The sequence below is a fragment of the Copadichromis virginalis genome, linkage group LG13, assembly GCF_057382275.1.
Source record: "Copadichromis virginalis isolate Kocher_CV1m ecotype Utaka linkage group LG13, C_Virginalis_male_GT1.1, whole genome shotgun sequence".
NCBI lineage: Eukaryota > Metazoa > Chordata > Actinopteri > Cichliformes > Cichlidae > Copadichromis > Copadichromis virginalis.
The window spans coordinates 25616493-25636479 of NC_140630.1; the positions used below are offsets into that span (position 1 = coordinate 25616493).

At 46.3% G+C, this 19987-nt stretch overlaps 1 protein-coding gene across 1 annotated transcript in view; it reads right to left on the bottom strand.

Moving 5' to 3' along the window:
* Positions 1-1365: 1365 nt before the first annotated feature.
* The window catches only part of wdr11 (WD repeat domain 11), a 68699-nt gene continuing 50077 nt past the window's right edge, over positions 1366-19987 (bottom strand). The window contains exons 23-29 of the mRNA XM_085478217.1: positions 17759-17948; positions 14935-15030; positions 14223-14388; positions 13855-13952; positions 11170-11315; positions 10617-10699; positions 1366-3516 (exon numbers count right to left, since the gene is read on the bottom strand). Of these exons, the coding sequence (XP_085334343.1) occupies positions 3317-3516; positions 10617-10699; positions 11170-11315; positions 13855-13952; positions 14223-14388; positions 14935-15030; positions 17759-17948 (979 nt within the window). The 3' untranslated portion in view covers positions 1366-3316. The remainder of the gene's footprint in view (positions 3517-10616; positions 10700-11169; positions 11316-13854; positions 13953-14222; positions 14389-14934; positions 15031-17758; positions 17949-19987) is intronic.

The window sequence follows — 19987 nt, forward strand, 5'->3', positions numbered from 1 at the left end:
ACAACAAAAATGAAACCAGTACCGGTAAAAAAAAAAAAAAAAAATTATTTATCCATAACACACGGAAAAAAGACAGAGGAAAACAGAGTTAACAATAAAAATGATTTTTTTAAAAAAAAAGCTAAAAACCGACAAAAATCCTGAAAACCATGAATTTCTCACCCGAGCCTCAACTCTCGTGGACCATACCGGTCCATAGCCCAGGGGTTGGGGACCTCCTAAACCACACCCCCCACCAGCAACGGAGTGAAGGGAAACGAATGTAGACTGGAGCCAGAGATTGAATGAAATCCAGTGGGTCACATTGTAACAACTTTCATAATGAGGAATGAAGATAAAAACAAAGTATCGATCCTATAGCGCTGTTATCGATACTTTCGATATCAATCCACCCACCGTGCCGCCTTGGCTTTACCTCTCTGCTTGCTGCACACACAGGCCCCTGTTCCGTGGCTACTTATACAGATGATTGAAAATGAGGAACAGCAAGAGTGCTGCATATGATTGATCTGTAGCTGGCTGCTAATTCTTGCAGTATGTGCGTAAAACAGTGGAGGCGGGTAATTTCCAGTGCTCCTCACGGCTCCGGTTGCTAACAACCCCTTAATATTGTGTCAGCTGAAACGGCTTTGAATTTTATTTAGAGGAAAATGGGGATCCAAGAGGTGAAAGCTAAGCAGCAGACGGAAACAAGTCTTTCAGGAAATTAGTGGAGATGGGGAGCAGCAAGAACATGAGTTGGCATGAGTTTATTCTGGTGAAAGAAGAGCGAGGGAGAGCATGTAAAGTGGAAACTGGGAGTTTGGGGTAAGCTGGGGTGGCAGCCTATGTAGAAAGCAGTGGAACAGCAAAGAAAAGCTGCTGCGAGGCCCCGCATACTGATGACCTGGCTGTAACGGCTGGATCGGCTCTCCGGCAGTTATTCATTAGGCCATTAAAAGGAGCACAACCAAGGCGCTTGTGTGGCCCCTCTGTTCCAGACTGTTTTTCTTCCCTTTGTGTTCTGGGCTGTGTGCAGGACAGAGAGAAAAAGCAGAATACACGTCAATGAATAAATCTGCGACGAAGAAAAGAGTGAAAACGGTTAGACCTGGACACAGAGCTGAAGCCAGCTGTTGGCCCTCCTTGTGAGCAGAAAGGGAGTAATTAATCGCGGAAGTGGCTGAAACAGGAACTAATTAACTTTTAGGACAGCTTGATGAATGAACGAACGCTCAAATTCAATCTACCTGGGTTGAAATTAAACGAGGAAAATTAAAAGGAACACTGGCTATAATGGATCTCTACAGAAACCAGTCACCCTGCCTCCTGAGGGATTAAAGCGCCCTCTTGTGTCTTCAGATCTGTAGCAACACACAGAAAACATGGAAGTTAATATCGATTTTATTGCCATCCATATATATATATATATACACATACATTTCTATTCTCTTGCAATATCTATATAACTTAAAGCATTAGGGTCACCGTGTAAACCGTGATCAAAGAACAATGAGGGAGAGGAGAGGGGCCACTAAACTTTGACACCATTACAATCATTTCTTACAAAATATACTGCTAAAGGCACGTCTCCCATCTACATGCCTCAATTTTCAACTATTTTATTTTGTTGAGTTCATCTACATATAAAGAAAAGCAGCAAGTGTTAATCAAACCAGTGCCCGATCACAAATGGGCAGTACAGTACACGCTGCTTCCACAATACCTTTACGACTGGAAGAAGATGACACAGCTTCGGGTCAGCTACATCATAACGTTGTCTGTTGGATTGTGCGACTCTACGGGATCCTACAGCACGTTATGGGGAGGCCGTGTGAAAATTGATATACAGGAAAAACATGCAGTCCCCCCCCCCCCCCTAAAATAGGACTGGGTTGCCATAGTGACACAGCCTGGGGTTTACTGTAACACAGGAGAGAAAACGGCACTGACGTGTTTATGAAACACAGTAACGCACTACAAGGTCCCGTGGATGAAGTTGCTGAACATAAAGCAAATTAAACACACAGTCACTAAAATCTTTGCATTGTTGCGCACATTTCGTTTTGTTTTTTTATGATCAGGACATTTTTACCATGTAACGAGGTGAAAGCAAAGCAAAGGAAAGCTGGCGGCGTCTCAGCCAGTGTGTCGGGTTCTGTGATTGTGATGAGCAACAGCAGAAGCAGCACAGAGTATTTGTGTAAATGATCCAGAGGTCTGAATAAAAGGAGTTTTGACAGCTCTTCTTGTGACACACATACACACTAGAGAACAACTTCACTACACAAACATCAAAGTACACATGTTGCAACGTATCCTCACAATTCTCCGTTAAAAATAGAAAAGATTTTAAAAATCCATTTGGATTATTGGATTGGATTAACAAACAACCCTCTGCACACTCTAATTAAATGGTGCTCAATCCCTCAGGTGGCTGCGGTCAGACTCCTCTGTCCTTGGCATCAAGGGAGATAATATACTAATAAGTGTCTAATAAGTGCAGGGTGGGCTGGCTGTGCAATTTTACTGCCATCCAACTATTACAGCTGCAGAGGCGCGTGCAGCAAGAGCAGCAGCAGGCTTTGGTCAATTACTTATAAAGCACCACCACCTGCTGCAGAAACCCCTCCCCCAGTGTGCTGTGTGCCTGTCTACAGCAACATTACTGTACATTTCCAAGACAGTCAGGCAAGTTTTCAATCAAAATTATGCAGCTTTTTGGTTATATCAAATGCAAAACAAACAAAACAATTGGGAATGTGTCACGTCATTTGAAAATGGACTGTCACTTTAATGACACTTTCAAATGATTTGCATTTTTCAAACAGGAATAGAGAACCTGTAACTTGGAGAATAAATGAATTCTGCCACTTTCAATTTCAGCAAACTAAAGGCAAATTGAACATGCAGAGCTACAGCAGTTCTCGGAAATTAATACAGGCACGGAAAATAAGGCTTAACAAGTAAACTGTAAAAAAGAAAAAATCCTTTGAATTTATCAATCAATCTACCAAAACATATACAGATTTTTGGGGGATAAAGGTAAACAAGGGAAGTGTTTCTTTTGGGGCTGATACATACAGACAGAGCACAGACACAATGGTCTCACCAAACATGACGACATTTCAGTCTGATTACTGTCACAGACAAACCCACTGACTCAACATCAAATTAAACTCCTCATATTGATGTGAAGATGACGATCATGATGACGATCATAATGCTCCTGGATGCTTTGAACTGTTAACTAACTGAAGTTAGACTGAACGGCTAACTCTCGATAAACACCAAAGAGCGGGCTGTCCGTCGTCTTCTCAATCTTCCGTCTTCGAGGTCACTCTTTGCTCTCCAGGCCCAGCTCGACGACCTCTTCTCCGAGAATGGCTTCCGGTATACCTCCCTCTCCTTGAAAAAGCTCCTCCATCAGCTGCTCCCCAGCGCTGCCAGCCCGCGACGCCCACAGAGCAGCACCCTCCCGCAGGCCCAGCGTGCGCAGCAGCCGCGCGTATTCCAGAAATGCAGCTTCGATAAGTTTATGTGCATAGTGAGTTAAGGAGATGCCACAGCAGAGCGACTTGAAACTTTTACATACTGGCATCTCATCTATAGAAGTTCAAGAAAGATTAATCAAGTGTTGGTCTAATTATATCACTGAACCAAATCCAAAAAGGTAACAAATAAAACAAAAGCGTTTAACTAGAGAATAACACAATAAATGCAGGCGCTCAGCTCAGTGATACTGTTAGCTTCCTGCCAGTGCAAAGTGTGCATTACATTTAAAGACACTTTGAGTGCTCATGTGGAGTACAAAAGCTATATATAAGAACCAGTCCAAAGCAGACCACCCTGTGTGAGCATGCACTTGGCGACAGTGGGAAGGAAAAACTCCCTTTTAACCCCTGGCAGAAAAAGGCTCAGGGTGGTCCATCTGCTGCTTATGTGGTTTCCTGACATCCTAAGGACCTGCCAGCATCAGGGTGATAGAAAGGATGGAGCTGAGGGTTTCTATGGTTACCTTTTTTACTACCGTTTGTGTTTCCCTGCTCAAAATGTTTTTTTAGACCAAAAATAAGATCTAAGCTTCTTGAAAGGAAGATTGGTTGGTGCACTGCACTGATTTCAGCTACAGTAGGATGACTGCATTCGCCCTCTTGCACATTGTACATTTGGCTTATGTGATTACTAAATTTACAAAGATTAATTGGTCTCTCTCAAACACACACACACACACTTGCTCTTTTGTGTGGGCCTAACTTCTAGGCAGTGTTGGCTCATGTACTCACAAAGTCTGAAAAATAGAGATATTTTTACTAAAAAGCTGTTTGACGTTATTGTCACTTCTCCAACAAAAACGGTTAGTTATGTCTATAACTTCTGTTCCCTGAAGGAGAGGAACGAGGTACAACACATAAGTATGGGATATCACGCCCTCGCGTGTCCTGGCTGAAGAAACCTTTATTCACGCCTTTACGGCAGATGACGTGTGATGACACGCGCAAGGCCCCGCCCGCACATATAGCCGCTGCCATCACCGTCATCCCTCAGTTCGATAGCCGCTCTTCACCGAGCCAACTGCTCAGTGGGGCCACCCTGTGTTGTACCTCGTTCCTCTCCTTCAGGGAACAGAAGTTATAGACATAACTAACCGTTCCCTTTCAGTCGATTCACTCGGTACAACACATAAGTATGGGACCTATATACACGCCCCGCAGAGCAGCCACCGAACCGGAACGGGACCACCACATCCTTAGTGAGTGGTAGACCCAGCAGAAAGGACAGCATGAGCCACCGAAGGGGCTGTAACGTCCAACCGATAAAACCGCACAAAAGTGTGCGGCGACGCCCAATTAGCCGCTGCACAAATATCAGCCACAGGCACCCCTCTAAAAAGAGCCCATGAGGTCGCCATCCCCCTGGTGGAATGAGCTCCCACCCCGTGGGGCAACGCAAAACCTCCGGTGCTGTATGCCAGCGAGATAGCTTCTACAATCCAGTGGGACAGCCTCTGTCTGGACAGAGCTCTACCTCCATTCGGATTAGCGAAGCAGACAAACAACTGGTCACACAAACGCACATCCCGAGTGCGCTCAATGTAGGTGCGTAGCGCACGCACCGGACAAAGAGAATGCACCCTCCTCTGCTCCTCAGATTCAAAAGGAGGGGAGCAAAAGCTCAGCAACTCAAACTCCATTGAACTATAAGATGCAGGCATGACCTTGGGAAGATAGGCGGCATTCGGACGCAATACGACCTTGCGGCCATCAGGAGAAAACTGCGTGCAGGCAGGATGCACAGACAGCGCATGAAGGTCCCCCACTCGCTTCGCCGAGGCCAAAGCGAGAAGTAATGCGGTCTTATACGAAAGAAGTTTCATATCTACCGACTCAACGGGTTCAAACGGAGGGCCACAAAGGGCCTCCAGCACCAAAGACAAGTCCCAAGCCGGGACACTGGACTTAAGCACGGGCCTCAGCCGGCGAACCCCTTTCAGAAAACGCACGGCGAGGGGATGCGCACCTGGTGTCACCCCGTCAAAACCGATATGACAAGCAGATATAGCCGCTAAATAAACCTTGATCGTCGAAAACGAAAGGCCTTTATCCAACAGCTCCTGCAGGAATGTCAAAACATCCACAATAGAGCACTGAAATGGGAGAGTGTGGCGGTCCTGGCACCATCGCTCGAAGGCTCGCCATTTGTAAGCGTACAAGCCTCTAGTAGACGAGGCCCTGGCGCTCTGAATCGTCGCTACCACACTAGGTGGCAGACCCTTAGCAACCAAGTTTAACCTCTCAGCAGGTAAGCATGAAGGTGCCACAGATCCGGGCGCGGATGAAACACTTCCCCCCCCCCGCCTGAGAGAGGAGATCCCTGCGGAGAGGAAGCTGCCAAGGACTTGCTGCAAGCAGGCTGATTATTTCTGCATACCACGACTTCGCGGGCCACCAAGGGGCCACCAGGATCAGAGAGAGGGAATGCCGACGCACCCTCTCCAGAATTGGAGATATCATTTCCACTGGGGGAAATGCATACAGGAGCACGTCTGGCCATTGGTGCGCTAGCGCGTCCAAGCCCAAGGGTGCATCGTGGTCGATTATGGAGAAGTACAGGGGGCAGTGAGCATTCACCCTGGAAGCAAAAAGATCTATTTGCGCCTCGCCAAATAGATCCCAAATCTGAGCCACTATTGAAGGGTGTAACCTCCATTCTCTCACCAGAGGACCCCCCCCTGGAGAGAAGGTCCGGCCCCAGGTTCAGGTGGCCCGGGACATGGGTGGCTCTTAGAGTCAGAAAATGAACACTGCACCATAACAGCAGAGAGCGAGACAGCTGCAACAGGGGAAGAGAGCGTGTTCCTCCCTGCCTGTTTATATAAGACACCACTGTTGAATTGTCCGTCCTGACTAAGACATGCTGGCCCTGCAGGACTGGACGGAAACGCTTTAGAGCTAAGAACACTGCTAACAGCTCTAAGTGGTTGATGTGCAGCTGGCGCTGAGCCGCGGACCAGATCCCTCTCACTGACGCACCCTCGCACAGCGCTCCCCACCCACTTAGGGAAGCATCTGTGGACACCACCTTGCGAAACAACACCCTCCCAATCCGAGAGCCCTGGTGCAGTAGCCCGGGCTCCCTCCAAGGACGGAGAGCTAGCATGCAAGACGCAGTTACCGGCAGCCTCCTCCGGAGGTGACGCGAAGCACACAAACGGTGAGAGAGAGTCCAGCGTTGAAACGCTCTCATTTTCAACAGCCCAAGCGGCACTACGGCGATCATAGATGCCATCATGCCCAACAAGCGCAATATCGTCTGGAAACGCAGTCTGCGTCCCAGCTGAAATTGAGCGAGGCAGCGATGAAACGCGGCCACTCTGTGCTCTGACAACCGTGCGCGGCTGGAAAGAGAGCATATTTCCAGACCGAGAAAAGCGATCTGTTGACCTGGGATTAGCGAGCTCTTCTGAAAGTTCACAGAGAACCCCAGTGTCTGAATGTGTGACAGAACCCGCGACAGCTGCGTCTCCGCCTGTTCTCTGGAGCAAGCCACGAGAGCCCAGTCGTCCAGGTAGGCCAAGATGCGGATGCCCCTCTTCCTGAGGGGCGCTAGCGCTGCCTCGGCACATTTCGTAAAGGTGCGGGGAGCGAGCGACAGCCCGAACGGCAGCACTAGGTATTCGTAGGCTACGCCCTCGAATGCAAACCTCAGAAACTGCCTGTGTTTCGGGTGTATAGCGACATGAAAATAAGCATCTGTTAGATCGATTGTCGCAAACCAATCTCCCGGGCCGACTGCACTCAGGAGCTGTCTGAGTGTTAGCATCTTGAACCTGTACGTTCGCAGGTACGTGTTCAAGACTCGCAGGTCGAGGATGGGACGAAGCCCTCCCCCTTTCTTCGGAATGACAAAATAACGGCTGTACCAACCTTTGTCCGTCTCCGAAGCGGGGACCACCCGTATTGCTCTCTTCTGTAATAGCGCCTGTATTTCCTCTCTGAGTACCAAGGCTGCCTCGGGGTTGACAATCGTGTTCACGACTCTTTGGAAACGAGGCGGCTTGACCCGGAACTGCAACCGGTAACCCATGGCAACGGTTTGCAGCACCCACGGAGAGGGGGCGCAAGCGCGCCACTGAGGGAAGTGAGCAGCCAGCCGGCTGGCCTGCAGCACTGACGGCGGGGCGCCGTCGCCCCCCAGTGTGTCTGCAGGGGACTGCATCCCCTGCCTGACCTGGCTCATTTCGCCTGCAGGTTGAGCATTTGAGATTGTTTGAGAGTAAACAACACTCTTTATTGATTGCAACATGGGAACATGTACATTTATACATTTTGTTGGGTGCACCTTTTTCGGGGCATAACAATGAAAAACAGCGGGAACACTCGATGTGGTCGCTTGAACATTCAACACATCTGAACCGTGTGCAGGGGTTATGTGCTTGGGAGACCGCGATAGGGAAGTGCAGCGCCTTCTGGGGCTGACAACCTGAACAGAACTTAAGCGGCACCTCTTGTGCGGCAACAGAGGGGTAAGAGCAGCGTCTCCCTGCTGCCGGATCCCTTCCCCACTCGCAATCACAGCTAGGAGGGCTGAGGCTTCTTCCTCCTGGGCGTCGGGTCCCGTCGGGGGCCCGGGGGAGGGCCTTTGCCCCAGGCCGACTGGCGTGGAGCTCGGGCCGGAGTACGTGCTCTCGCCGGCGGCCCTCCCACTCCAGCAGTGGGCGCCGGTCTCTTGCCAGCTGTCAGAGGAGCGGCGGGCCTGTGAGAGCTAGCAGTGGGCTTGGGCTGGGGCTGGCGTCTGGGGATGATGTCGCGCAGAGCTTCCGTCTGCTTCTTCCTCAGATCGAATCTAGCCTGAATGGCTTCAAGTGAATGTCCGAATAACCCAGCCGCAGACACTGGTGCGTCCAGATACACAGCTCTGTCTCTATCAGGGACGTCGGAGAGGGTCAGCCACAGGTGCCTCTGCGCCACCACTGTCGAAGCCATCCCTCTGCCCAGGGAGAGCGCTGCACAGCGAGACGCACGGAGGATGTAATCCGTGGTGACTCTAACCTCGTTAAGAAGAGGTGACAGCGGGCTGTCCTCCGGAACCAGCGATCCAAGCTCCGCCAGGCACATTGCTTGGTACGTCTGGAGCATGGTGACGGAGCTCATGGCTCGAGCGGTGCCGGCCTGAGCCCGATAAATCTTCTCCAGCTGCGAGGCCGAGAATCTGCAGTGCTTGGACGGCAGAGTTGCGGGGCCACCGACACCATGGTTATGGGACGGGGCCAGATAAGCAGCCAGAGACGGCTCCATAGGGGGTGGGTTAGCTAAACCAGCTCCCTCGGCGCCGTCCAATTCCATGTACTGTCCATAGCCGGGCACAGTGACGCGGGTAGACAGAGGTTTGTCCCATGACGCTGTTAGCTCGCAGAGAAAGTCTGGGAACATGGGGAGGCAGTTTTTGGCCGTTGCGGGCTCCGGTGGAAGGAAAAAACCCGCAAACCGCGACGGCTTCCGAGCTGGTGGAGGAGAGGGCCAGTCCACCTGCAGCTTCTCAGCGGCACGGCGAAACAGGGAGAAAAGAGAGGTGTCATCGTGGCCGACCGGCGCAGCAGCGGCGGCATATTGGGTCGACAATGAGCTCTCCTGCTCATCCTCCGACAAACCATGGATGTCCAGGCCGATGTCCAGCACGTCATCGTCTTCCTGGGGAGCGCTGGCGGGCTTCAACCCAGGCTGAAGCCCGTCAGCGCTCCTGCATGGTTCCGGTCCGTCATCGGCTAACCCGTCAACGTATTCCATGTGGTCAGCCCAGCTAATCGCGGGGACATCGACCTGAAAATTTTCGTCTTCGGACTCGGACGAAGCCGGGGCTCCAGACTCGGAAAGAAGAGGGTCATGCCGTGCGACAGCCGAGCGTCCTAGCACTCTTTCCACAAACGTCACCCGTCTTTCCAGGGTCGAGCGTCGGAGCTGGCGACAAAACGCACAAGCTTCGGGCTCCGTCAACGCTCTCCTAGCGTGGACGATCCCCAGGCAGACAGGGCAGGCATCGTGCTGGTCGCTGTCGTGCAAAGAGAAACCACATCCCTGAGGACAGGGGCGAACAGAAGATTTCTGCTTTGCTCGCTTCGGTTTGGAGTCCATTCCCAAAACGCAAAGCGAAACGCTGCACAAGAAAAACTTGAAAATAGCGCTCCGCGGGCAGCCTACGCACCAGCTGGGCGGTGGAGGCTAACACCAACAGGGGCAGTTAAGCTAGGTTCAAGTTGGCAGACAACGGAGCTAACTAGCAGTAGCTAGCTAGCCCAACTCAGCAGAGGTGTTCTCAGCGAGGTGAAGAGCGTAAGAACTGAGGGATGACGGTGATGGCAGCGGCTATATGTGCGGGCGGGGCCTTGCGCGTGTCATCACACGTCATCTGCCGTAAAGGCGTGAATAAAGGTTTCTTCAGCCAGGACACGCGAGGGCGTGATATCCCATACTTATGTGTTGTACCGAGTGAATCGACTGAAAGGGAACCTGCGCTCGAAGAGAGCCTGGCTTGATCTGGTCCTCATGAATCATAACTCGCTTTGTGGTTAAAACACAGAGTAAACACAGCTTTGACAAGACAAACAGATATCTTATTACACAGCAGAGATTTCTAGATGAAATATTGCTTTTAGGTGAATGTCAGATTCTTTTTCTTCTCTCACAACATACTCAGCGTGTATTAGATAAAATAGAGATTGTGCAGCACTGTGCGCATTAAAAATGTGGCTGATAAAAAGAAGGGTTTGGTAGGACAGATGTAGACATAAATTCTTGTTAAGGGTTACAGGTTATCTCAGTTGAGTCACAGAGGAGCAGGGGAACACTACAGGATACCATACTACTTGAGTTAGATGGTAAATATATTTAAATCTTACAGATAAGAAGTATGTGCCAAAACTGTGCCCATAGATGGTGATATACAATAAGCTTTCAAAGTTTAGGTTGAAAAAGTTTTCCAACTGTTCTCTGTGATCACAGTGTGTTACTGGCTAATGGGAAAGTGTGAAATAGAGCTTGATGTGCTCTGCAGAGCATCTAAATTGACCTTCACTGTGAAGCTGCCTACTATCAGGTGCATACTTGTAACGTGTAACAATAATGGGTTTTCAAAAAGGATATTGGACGAGTCGTTGGCCTCCATCACCCCATACTTCAGACAGGCTTCGATGAAGAGGGCGGCACGATCAAAGTGTCTCATGCTGTCCGGGAGATGGAAGGAAGAAAAGAAAGATACAGAGAGAAGGAGGTGAGAGGGACCATCAGAAACCAGCATCGTCCCTGCCTTGATGCCTGTGTTCCTACAGAATACATCAACCTTGTCGTCCTCATGTCTCTCTAATTCTCTCTGAGAGCTTTTTGCTGCCAGAAGCATCTCGGAGCATGAGCTGTTAAGGAGGGGGGACCGGTATTCTCAGAGGAGATCGATGCTGAGGTAAGAGACACAGGTACAGCCCACACCCTACACTGTGGTTTGTCCTTCAGTGTAATCAGGAAGAAAAGGACTGTGAAAGTGCAACGTCTTAGAACAAAAAACTTTAGTGCAAGAAAGGGAATCTCATTTTCGAGAAGAAAAAGTGAGATAATATATTTATACATCCATGTATTTTATTACAGGGGATAATTACAAGAGTCTTATCTTCCCATTTCTGAATCTATAGCTTGTTCCTACCTGTGGAGCATCTCTCCTACTTTGTAAAAGCAGCCCAGTGAAAGCAGCACCAGAATGGCTTTGGATTTATGGTTGACCTGTGGGGAGCAGAGGTGTTCTGCCCAGCGCTTCAGCACATCTGCGCTCTCTGCTGGGTTCAGACGCACCTGGAAGCAAACGCGATACGCAAAGGCATGAATTATTGTTCTTAGTTGGAGGTTTGTCACTCTTCTGCTAAAACACACTGCGTGCACAATTATTAGTCAACAAAATATAAATTTTAGTAGTGAACAACTACAGCACTCTTGGTAAATCCAAAATGTTGATGATATATGTGAGAATTGTCCTGTATAAAAATCAGGATCTTCTGAAAAGACGCAGACCTTTTCCTGTATGCTGCTTCAAGAAAGTGTCTTCTAAAAACTAGCAGTCTGTTTGGGAGTTGAGTTTGAGGCTATCTTCAACCCAAAACGATACATTAGCTCATCTTTAATAATACCAGCTCATATCAGTACCCTACCTCCAGCCCCACCTGATGTCTGCTTCAAAGTGGAGTTTAGAGTATTTAATGACATATGTCTGAATACAGACAGTGGAAAAATGTCAGTCTTAGTTTTGCTGGATCTCAGTGCAGCATTTGATACAGTTGACCACAACATATTACTCAAACGACGGGAAAACTGGGCAGGTTTTTCAGGAACTGTACTAAACTGGTTCAAAACATACTTAGAAAACAGGAAATACTTTGTATCAATAGGTAACTTCACATCTGAGCAGACAAGTATCACATGTGGAGTTCCCCAAGGTTCCATCTTGGGGCCCCTTCTGTTTAACATTTACATGCTCCCATTGGCACAGATTATAAAGAACAACAAAATAAACTATCATAGCTATGCAGATGACACACAAATATATATCACAATGTCACCAGGAGACCGAGGCCCTGTACAGGCTCTTGGTAAATGCACTGAGGAAATTAATGACTGGTTGTGCCACAATTTTCTCCAGCTAAACAAAAACAAAACTGAGATAATAGTCTTTGGTGCCAAAGGAAAACGATTACAGGTCACCAGAGAACTTCAATCTATACACCTAAAAACCACAAACCAGGCGAGAAATTTGGGTGTAGTGATGGATGCAGCCCTACACTTAGAAAAACACATTAAGACAATAACAAAGTCAGCTTACTATCACCTCAAGAATATATCAAGGATAAAAGATCTGATGTCTCAACAGGACCTGGAAAAACTAGTCCATGCATTCATCTTTAGCAGGCTTGATTACTGTAACAGCATCTTTAAAAAAAATCAGTCAGACAACTACAGCTCATTCAGAACTCTGCTGCTCGAGTCCTCACTAAGACCAAAAAAGTGGACCACATCAGTCCAGCTCTGAGGTCTTTACACTGGCTGCCTGTCCGTCAGAGGATAGACTTTAAAGTTCTGATGCTGGTCTATAAAGCTCTGAATGGTTTAGGACCAAAATACATCAGTGACCTCCTGACCCAGTATCAACCTTCCAGATCCCTCAGGTCATCTGGATCCGGTATTTTATCAGTTCCCAGAGTCAGAACCAGACACGGAGAAGCTGCATTCAGCTTTTATGCTCCATATATCTGGAACAAACTCCCAGAAAGCCTCAGACCAGCTGAAACACTCAGCTTATTTAAATCCAGGTTGAAGACTCACCTGTTCTCAGCTGCATTTGAATAAAGCACCAAATCCACACTTTTAAGCTTAAATTTCAAATTTCAAATTTTAATCAAACTTAAATCATGCTTTTCATTGTCTTTGTTTTTTTAATGTCTCTGTAAAGCACTTTGTTGTTGAATTGTGCTATATAAATAAACTTGCCTTGCCTAGAGCCGGTTACCGATCCATCCAAAGGCCCGTCTGTGTGGCCTGACAACAGTTCCTTCCATCTGATCTTTAGATATTTTCTGGCACAGTACTGAGGTATTAATTTATGTGTCTTGTTCATTGGTGGTCGGGTTCAGCCTGTGGCTGTGTCTCTGAGCACTGAACACCTTGCACTGCAGGTAGGCTGCCTTCTAGAATATGGCAGCGCTGCAGAATAAGGGATTCCTAACAGCTTTATGTCTGAGTCTTCTCAAATCTTTGGCAGTTAATTTGACTCTTTTTTTCCCTCAACACGTATCTTGTCTGCGTGTTGACTATTTACAACAATAAGTTTAGTTCTGTCATCATGCCCTAATATTGTAACAATTTCTGCATCTCCTTGAAAGATTATTTTAAAAATAAGTTTTGCCCTTCAAAGTCAGTTAAATATCTTTTTGTGCCCATTTTGCACGAGGAAAAGAAGCTGATATAGATTGCTGATCTCCTTAGACCAGACCCTCCTTCATTACACACATCACCTGATATGCTTCAATCCAATAAGTCATTCAAGTTTATAAAGCTTATAGCTGGAAAATATGCATAAAAACAACGATAAGGTCAAAATGTTTGCCTAATAACTGTGCACACAGTCTATGTTTGTATAAAAGTCTAGGGGAGCATAAATATGTGACCACTACGAGAGTTCCCTGATGTGCAACAGCTAACAGGAAAACAAACTTCAGAGAATAAATCGTGGCGCCATAAGCGTCACACATCCACAACTCACATGCCCACAGATTTACACTATCCAAACATTACTCAGTATCTGATCTTCATCCTGCTGATGGATCCCGTCATGCTGAGTTACCTTAGCCAGCCATGCGGCTCGGTTCCACTCCCCGTAGGTCTGCAAGTAGCGGCAAGCATCTGCTGCCTTGTCAATCAAACACAACAGCTGAACTCCCTCTGATAAACAGCAGAAGATTGACAAGTCATACACACGTGTGAGACATCATAGCTATCAGTACCAAAGGTGGCCAACTTGGCCCTGAAAGCAGCAGAATGGTTTCATTACACAATGCTGCTATTAGCCAAATTGATAAGATAAGCATTATTTGATTTATTGATTGATTCCAATATAAATCTTTCCAATTTAAATTAAAAATAAAAAGATCCCAGGTGTATGCTATACAAATAAAAATGTTCTTTCTGGTATCAGATATAGAGGAACACTACCTGCAAGCTTGCCATTAGCTATCATATTGGTGGCCACTAGCTTGATTGTAGACTGCGAGGGGCCTGAAGAGGTGATGGTGGTCACTAGGCAGGCCTTGAGTGAATCACAGTAGTAGCTGGGGTTGTCTGCGCTCGTCTCCAACAGTAATTGCACCGCCCGGTCCGTCTGAGAGCAACAACAAAGAGATGAGAGCGTAATTACCGTGGCAGCAGAGAGAAACAAGGCATTAGTGGCTCTGATAGGTAACCACTGTGCACGAGCTGAACAAGACAGAGCTGCGAGGGGAAATTATGTTTATTATCATGCTTTTCATCTGGTGTAGATGAAGGCTGGAGCTCGTGCTGGGGTCAGCACCGACCGGCCTCTGCCTGTCTGCCTGCTGGATAACTGCACCTCCAGCAAACAGCCGGCTGATTGCAGCTTGTGATTAGAAGGAGAGTGGTGACATTGAGAGGTGAAAGAGGTGATGTCAGTCCCCGCAGGCTGTGAAGCTAGGGAGGACAGGAGCAGCGCTGATTTTCTTCACTGCGATATGAACTATTTATGACTATGACATTTTAGCTTGCATGTATGCACAGCTAAGGAGGTGTAGATTTGTGTGGTTTGCAATGGAAAGTGTGGTGCATAGTCTACCAGTTATGCCACATGACAACTCACAGCTATAGTCTCCATGCAGATGCACTTTAACTGTGTAGGTGGTGTCATACTTACCTGACCCAGAAGGAGGAGCTGGTCAGCGCATTTCTTAGTGTGTTCATAACTGGAGCGCTTTACTTCCTGCAGGTGAACTCGATCCAGCTGGAACTTCTGTTAAAAAGAAAAACACAAGGAGCAACAACTTAAGGAGTAGTAGGAATAAGTTTTTGCTTTGTGTAACAAGTGCTTCCAGAAATCCATTAAACTTTGTGTCAGAGAGAGACAGAGAGGATATGAGTTAGTACGCATGCATTAATATAGGGAGAAAGTGATGGATTACATGAATACATATACCAGAGATGGAGAGTATAATTATAATGTCTTTAAAAACTTCACAAGTTTCTTGGGTGTCAGTGCTCCCTGTACTGTATTTCATTATTAAGTCTCTGTTTCCCAATTCTTGGTGACAGGAGATCTCATTTTTTCCCTGTCAGATACTTCACTTCAAAGATGAAGTCAGTGGAAGAAATACTCTGTTTGGTTTAGGTTAAGGTGCTCCTGGACAAGACCACACAGGAAACACAACGCACCATCCACTCGCCCACTACTGTGAATTCAACTTGACCTGCTCCATTCTCACATGGGTGAGATCACGCCGACTTTGTACCGGGATGAGGCAGGTTAAAGCCTGCTCAAAGTCTGACATTTTTATTCTCATGTGCACCTCCACCATGTAATGTATGGAGAAGTTTAGAGCTGCCTTCTTCATGTCTTTGAGTGGACGGTGACACCTCTTCCATCTGTGGAACAAAGGCTGAATGAGCAGTCTTCACCAGACGCCAGCTTCCCACGTCCAGTTAATGCATCATGCTAACTGTATGTGGGAAGTAAACAAGACTAGTTCTTTGTTCACTGATCACGCAGTGATAGAAACAAAAGGTTTCCACAAAATGATGTCTTTCTAACTGCCTTGTGTGGACGCATCCATCAGTATGTGGTCACTTCTTGGGGACTTTAAGGGTCATCTCTGTGGAAGAGATACAGCATGCTATCTTAGGTTCGCCAAACATGACTTTGTGACTTTTTTTTATTTTTACCTACACTCTATGGCTCAGAAAGTCACTCAAACAGTCCTGTCAGTGGGAAAATGATGCAGCTGTCATCACTGCAGCTGCTGTTTCAAGGCCATGTCAGCTCTGTGGGAGTCTTGGGGCGTGATGCTATATCCCCATAATGATGTGTAATACTGACTGTACTGACACAAAGGGAGCTGGAGGACATGGAGAAAAATCACTGATGTGTTGGTGAAAATGTCTCCGTGGCTTCCCCGACTCAGTCAAAAATTGTCTCCCTGGGGGAAGGATAGACGTTCAGGTCTTCACTACCCTGGGGGTTCAGTGAAGGTGGCGTTGGATCTGATATATTCTTTAAGGAGGGCAGGGCGTCCCATGCATGTCTCAACAGGCATGTTAAAAGAAATTCTTCAGGTTGGTTTCGCGTGGGCTCAATCTGCTATACTCACTGCAGGCATCGAGATTGTGTGATTGTATGTACTGACTGCACTCTGTTCAATGAGCAAAAGATAGGCAAGAAAAAGAAAAACAGCAGCTGATGGACAAAAGACTGAGTCATCAATTTTCGGGAGAGATAGCAGCATAGTAGATTTCTTTATAAGAATGGCTACGTGCACACATTTATTGCGTCTACATCTACAACAGAGGGTTCTTTTTTTGGCTTCGCTTTATTTTGATGAATTCTTCTGCAATTCATAGCTGTGGGTATACTTCCTTGCGGAGATACCAAATGAGTTTAGTAACTTCAGAGCTGTGTGCTCTGTACTGGAGTCCGGGATATTAGTAATTACATGCAGGCTGCTGCCACTGAAGTCGTTTTATGACAACAGGAGCCAAATGCTGCTGCACACTGTCTTGGTAGCTCTTTGAAAGTCCTAACTTTGTGATCACTGCATGGCCCCTCATTAGCAAGCAGCACAACTTTCACAAAAACGGAATGGTGCATAATCCATTAGAAAAAGATGTTAAGACTTTTTAATTGGAACTATACTGAGTGAAATTAGACAGTACATTTGCTTGTTGCTACTTAAAACCTTGAACTGAAAGGTCTGGGGCACTGTTTTCAACTGGCTAAATCGTCTTTTATCAAAAATGGAAAAGGTTTTTTCCTCATTTTACTTTCTCGGGTACACGGAGGTTGGCACAGTGGGGGAAAAAAAACGGTACAGCAGCCAAAAAAAAAAAAATCCAGAAAATGCTATCTCCACATGCACAGTAAGCCAATTTTTAATTATCTTATGTTTTGCAAACTGTCTCTTTTTTGCAGACTAGAAATTAAGTCAGTTCACAGATACAAAATAGGAAAATGATGGAGACATTTGAAAAATGTTGCTCAGTGTGCTGAAACACGTCTAACTAGTCTGTTAACTGAAGATGAAAAGAGAAGAGTCATATTTATAAAGACCTTGGATGCTGATTCAAGAATGTCTTCAGCAGGATGCTACGCAATCAGACTGCACAAACAAATTAGACATTTTTAAGAGGGCATCAATAAGGGCTTGAATCACTCAGAGGAGAGGAAGGCATGGAGTTGACCTTAAAGGCTTAAAAATGTGGGCGAGAGTAGATCCACAGCGTCATTAGTAACAGAATGCACTGTTTGACCGAGGTGATATTGACACCGTGGACGATAAGGGACAGGCCGTCTGTGTTTGTTTGTGCATAGTCTGGCTTGAGGACATCGACTGTCTTTGGGATGACTCCTGGGGGGATTTTTTTTTTTCCAATGTTGGCTGAAACTTATCTGTCTTTACTTTCTCTGCTCACCAAAGAGACAGCACCAAACACAGGTAAACACTTTCTCCATTTTCTCTTATTATACTGACCTGGAAATAAGAGGTTTCACACAAGACATCGTGGCAGATGTCCAGGTGGCTCTGAGGTGACGGTTGGACTCCTTCGCTTTGGGCCTGACCCTCTGCGGCGGACACAGTTAGCTGACGAGCCTGTGCAAATGACTGGATGTAGTGGGATGCCACCGTCCAGAAGTGAAGGTCTGACTCGTCCCCGAACAGCCTGCAGTTTGCCACAGAAAAACAAAAACGCATCACCTGAGTTCAGTGTTTGTCTCTGGACTAGTCAGATTCTGCAGCCTGAATCATCATGGCACCTGGTTTCCCTACTCGTTTGCTCATTAATGACCACAGTTCCTCCATCATCCAGCCTACGCTTTGTCTGTAAGTGAGCTCTTCTCCTCCTCCTCCTGCTTTACTTTCCTCAGCCTCCTTTAACATATCGGCACAGACACATAGCTGTTGCTAGGTTACCTTATGACATTAACAATGGCATGGAAACTTGAGACAGCCAGATGTAGAGACATAATCGTGAGCTCTCACTGAGAGTGCAGCCAGGGTGTTCAAGGAACAAAAATGATCTTTTAGACTTTCCTGGTAAATCATGGCATTAATAACAGGATGCAAACAGGGGTGGGATGATATGATATTGCCTTTCTTTTCATACTGGCTGCTCTAGATTTGTCAGATGCTCGAGGGAAATGAAGGCTGAAGCAGAGATGAGATGAGAGTTGCTGACACAAGCACAAGTCTCATACTTTTTTTGTGGTGCTTCAGAACTACACTTTACAGTTACAGCAAGTATATGCTCTTTGGCAGTTAATTTAAATGTTTCAAAAACAAAATAATTTGCTTTGCTTGATAATTTTACACCTTCTGGCTCATCTTTCCAATTTGTTCTAAATTAAGTAGTTACATGTTTATAATTATTTTCCTCCACAAATAACTAGAAATCCCTGCTAAAACATCACTTTACAATATAGTAGAAAAATGAGCCCAGCCTTGTGTAATAGCAAAGCTCTCAATAGCAGCCTCATTTCTCTGTTGACAAGTACAGTATTTCCTCTACTATTCAAAGCAACAAAAAAGCAAAAACTTTCTTAAAAAACAGCTTTTGGAGGAGAAAGGAAACAAAAACCTTCCTGCAAAAGGTAAAAACTCAATGTAGCACAAGCCAATACATCACTGACAGTCAAGTTAGAAAACCTGTGATCACTGAAACCAGACTGACAATTGACTCTGCAGCATGGCTCCATGAGGAAAAGAAAAAGCCAGGGAAAATGAAATTTGATTGTGAGATTATAAAAAAAAAAAAAAGATGGAAAAGGACACAGGATGATGGGGAGACGGGCCAAAAAAATCAGTTGAAAGAAAGTTACAGCAGTAATCAGAAGGTATTGAACGAGATACAGAGCTGCAGTGGCCGCCTGGCTAAAATGACAGATGGCTACTTGCGCAATCTAGAGCTGAAAAACAAGAGTTTCAGACTAGGCACAATGGAAATTCACGTTTCTCTAGCAACTGACTGCATTTATTTGACTTTTCTAGAAACCATGAAGATAAGCCGGAATACTGAGCGTTATTTGGTCAGACGAGACCAAGACAAGTTTGTTAGATTAGATGAAGAGGCAAGAGCACAAATAGCACTGCAAAAACCTCTGTGAACCGAGAATGCATAGTCCTGAGAGTGATGCACCAAGGTGAGAGAATACGGCTCTTCAAGAGTGCAGAAGGAACCGGGGAGGTGATAATTATAGGAGGCACCATGTATGACTGTGGAGATTATGGAGAACAATACTGGCTGATGAGATCACTTTTCATCTGCAGAAACTGGGCAGGAGAAGAATATTCTAGCATGCTAACAATGCAAAGCATACCACCAAAAAGTCACGCAGGAGTTTAGAAAGAAGACACAAGCTATGATCTGGTCAAATGTATCATCATGGGCCACTCTCTGATCTTAAGTGGGCACGATCACTAAAACTACATGATAAATATGTAAAATTACAGAAACGGTACTGGTAGCTGCCCAGATTGTACTGTAATTTTAAAATTATGAAAAAAATGAAAGGAACTCCTGTGTGTTATTTCAAAGATAGAAAGTCGCCCTCTTCATCACCGAGTAGCTGAAATAAGCTCTCTAAAAGATGGCTGCAATATCTTTTAAGATTGGTATCCTCCATCCTGAGAATGTTTAGTCTGTCATACAAAAAATGTGAACATAGATATGAAAAAATATTAAATCCACCCCAAAAAAGCCCA